General features: G+C 59.8%; 1 protein-coding gene across 1 annotated transcript in view; it reads right to left on the bottom strand.

Annotated features, from left to right (window-relative positions):
- PSMB2 (proteasome 20S subunit beta 2) overlaps positions 1–1005 on the bottom strand; it is a 9801-nt gene extending 8796 nt beyond the window's left edge. The window contains exon 1 of the mRNA XM_010723331.3: positions 693–1005. Within this exon, the coding sequence (XP_010721633.2) occupies positions 693–1005 (313 nt within the window). The remainder of the gene's footprint in view (positions 1–692) is intronic.
- Between the last annotated feature and the right edge of the window lie 757 nt (positions 1006–1762).

Below are 1762 nucleotides of genomic sequence, written 5' to 3'. Positions count from 1 at the left end.
GGCCCCGCACGGCCCCCGGGGTGAGCCGCCTCCTGCACGATTTTGCTACCGATTTCTCCCGACCCTTTGCTTCCAAATACGGCGAAAGTTCCATTCCGTAAAATAGTTTTTCTCATTAAAACATCATCGGGGCACTGTTGGGAGCGAGAGGAGCACGAGGGACCGCTGTGCCGTGGGGTGAGAGCCGCACGGAGCAGCCGGGCGCTGCTGTCGGCATTTTTAACAACAACGGGTAGAGGGAAAGGAGCACAGCGTGTGGGCGGCGGCCCGGACAGCAAACGAAAGATGCGGGATCCGCACCGCGCGGGGGCTGCGGGGGCCGAAGGAGCGGTGCGGGCGGGGAGCCCCGGCTCTGCGCGGTGCGGTGCTCCCGGATCTCACGCTGCCCCGTTCCGTGTTCATGGGAGTTCTGCGAATTCGTGACACGCGCAGCACGAATGGACCGTCATTATTGGAGCTCTAATTGGAACACGCGAGAGGCGTTGCGTGAAATGGTCGCGGTGTGCGCTGCGCTCCGCGCTTCCCTTTTGTGTGTGCGGGCGGCATCGGGGCACGTCTGGAAGATGCTCTCAGGGACGGCATTGGCGCGGATTTCGGCCGAAACCAGCGCTCGTTTTCATTGATTTTTGTGTATATGCGTGCTTTGTTTCGTCACATTTTGTTTTCCTCCCTTTTCCAAAACGGGCGCCTACCCCCAAATCTTCGTTTGCCGTCGGGAGGAATTATTGCTCGGTGCCACATTTGGACCCGGAGATCCTTCGGTTGCTCCGTTCGGATATAAAAGATCTCACGTTGCGCTGCTCTGTGCCTGCGGCGGCCGCTTCTCTTCCCATCCGTTCTTTCTTTATTTTTCCGCCGTGTTTGGAAGAAAGATGCGAACTCTTTGTGGGTCGGGGGTTCCCCGGCGGCTCGAAGCGTTTGCGGGAACAGCCGCGCAATGAACGCCGCAGTGCCGCGGTGCGGCTCCGACCTCACTGACGGATCTCCGTTCGTTCCGAGATACATCGTGGTCTCATTTAATTTAATTTAATTTTATATTATTGTGATTTATTTTCCGGCTCTGCTGTGAGCCGCAGCCCGGACCCTCCGGAGCCCAACACCGAACGCTTTTTTTTTCCATACGCCCTCGGAAAAATAAAAAGCGGTGGCAGAGAATCCGCGGTGCGGACGGCAGTGGGGCGGACGGGGGGGAAATATCGGTCCTAAATCCCCAACACCGCACGGAGGGCATCAATGCCCCAATTCCTCGCGGTGCGGCCGTCGGACGGAACCCCGATGGAAACGCGTGCGGCTGTGAGCGCACATCTGCCCTTCGTGAGCCCCCGCCGTGCTGCGATTCCGGGTCAACCAAACCCCGATCGCTGCTCAAAGCGACCTCAGCTCCGCCGTGGGGGGCAGCGAACGCACAGCGGCTGCGGGGAGCGGCGCGGGACGGGGAGAAACGCGCCCGATATTTGCGGCTCTGCGTTTCGTTTCCCCTCCCCGCTTAAATAAACGGGTTCGGCGGCTCTTAGTAGGGATTTTTTACGGGGACTGCGAGCTGAACGCGGCGCTCGGGGCCGTTTTGCTGCAGGAAAGGGGACAGAAAGAGTGGGGTGGGGAGGGTTGGGGGCGGCAGCGGGGATCCCCCACCCCCACACCGCACACAGGGGCTGCATCGGTCCAGAGGGTTACGTGAGCAAAGCCCTGCGTGGGGCAGTGGAGGATTTCTGGCTGCCTGTTGTGGACCCGTTTGTTTGTTCTTTTTTAAAAAGCAGTTCAG

This window comes from Meleagris gallopavo, chromosome 25, assembly GCF_000146605.3.
Source record: "Meleagris gallopavo isolate NT-WF06-2002-E0010 breed Aviagen turkey brand Nicholas breeding stock chromosome 25, Turkey_5.1, whole genome shotgun sequence".
Classification (NCBI taxonomy): domain Eukaryota; kingdom Metazoa; phylum Chordata; class Aves; order Galliformes; family Phasianidae; genus Meleagris; species Meleagris gallopavo.
This window is presented reverse-complemented; position numbering and strand designations above follow the sequence as displayed.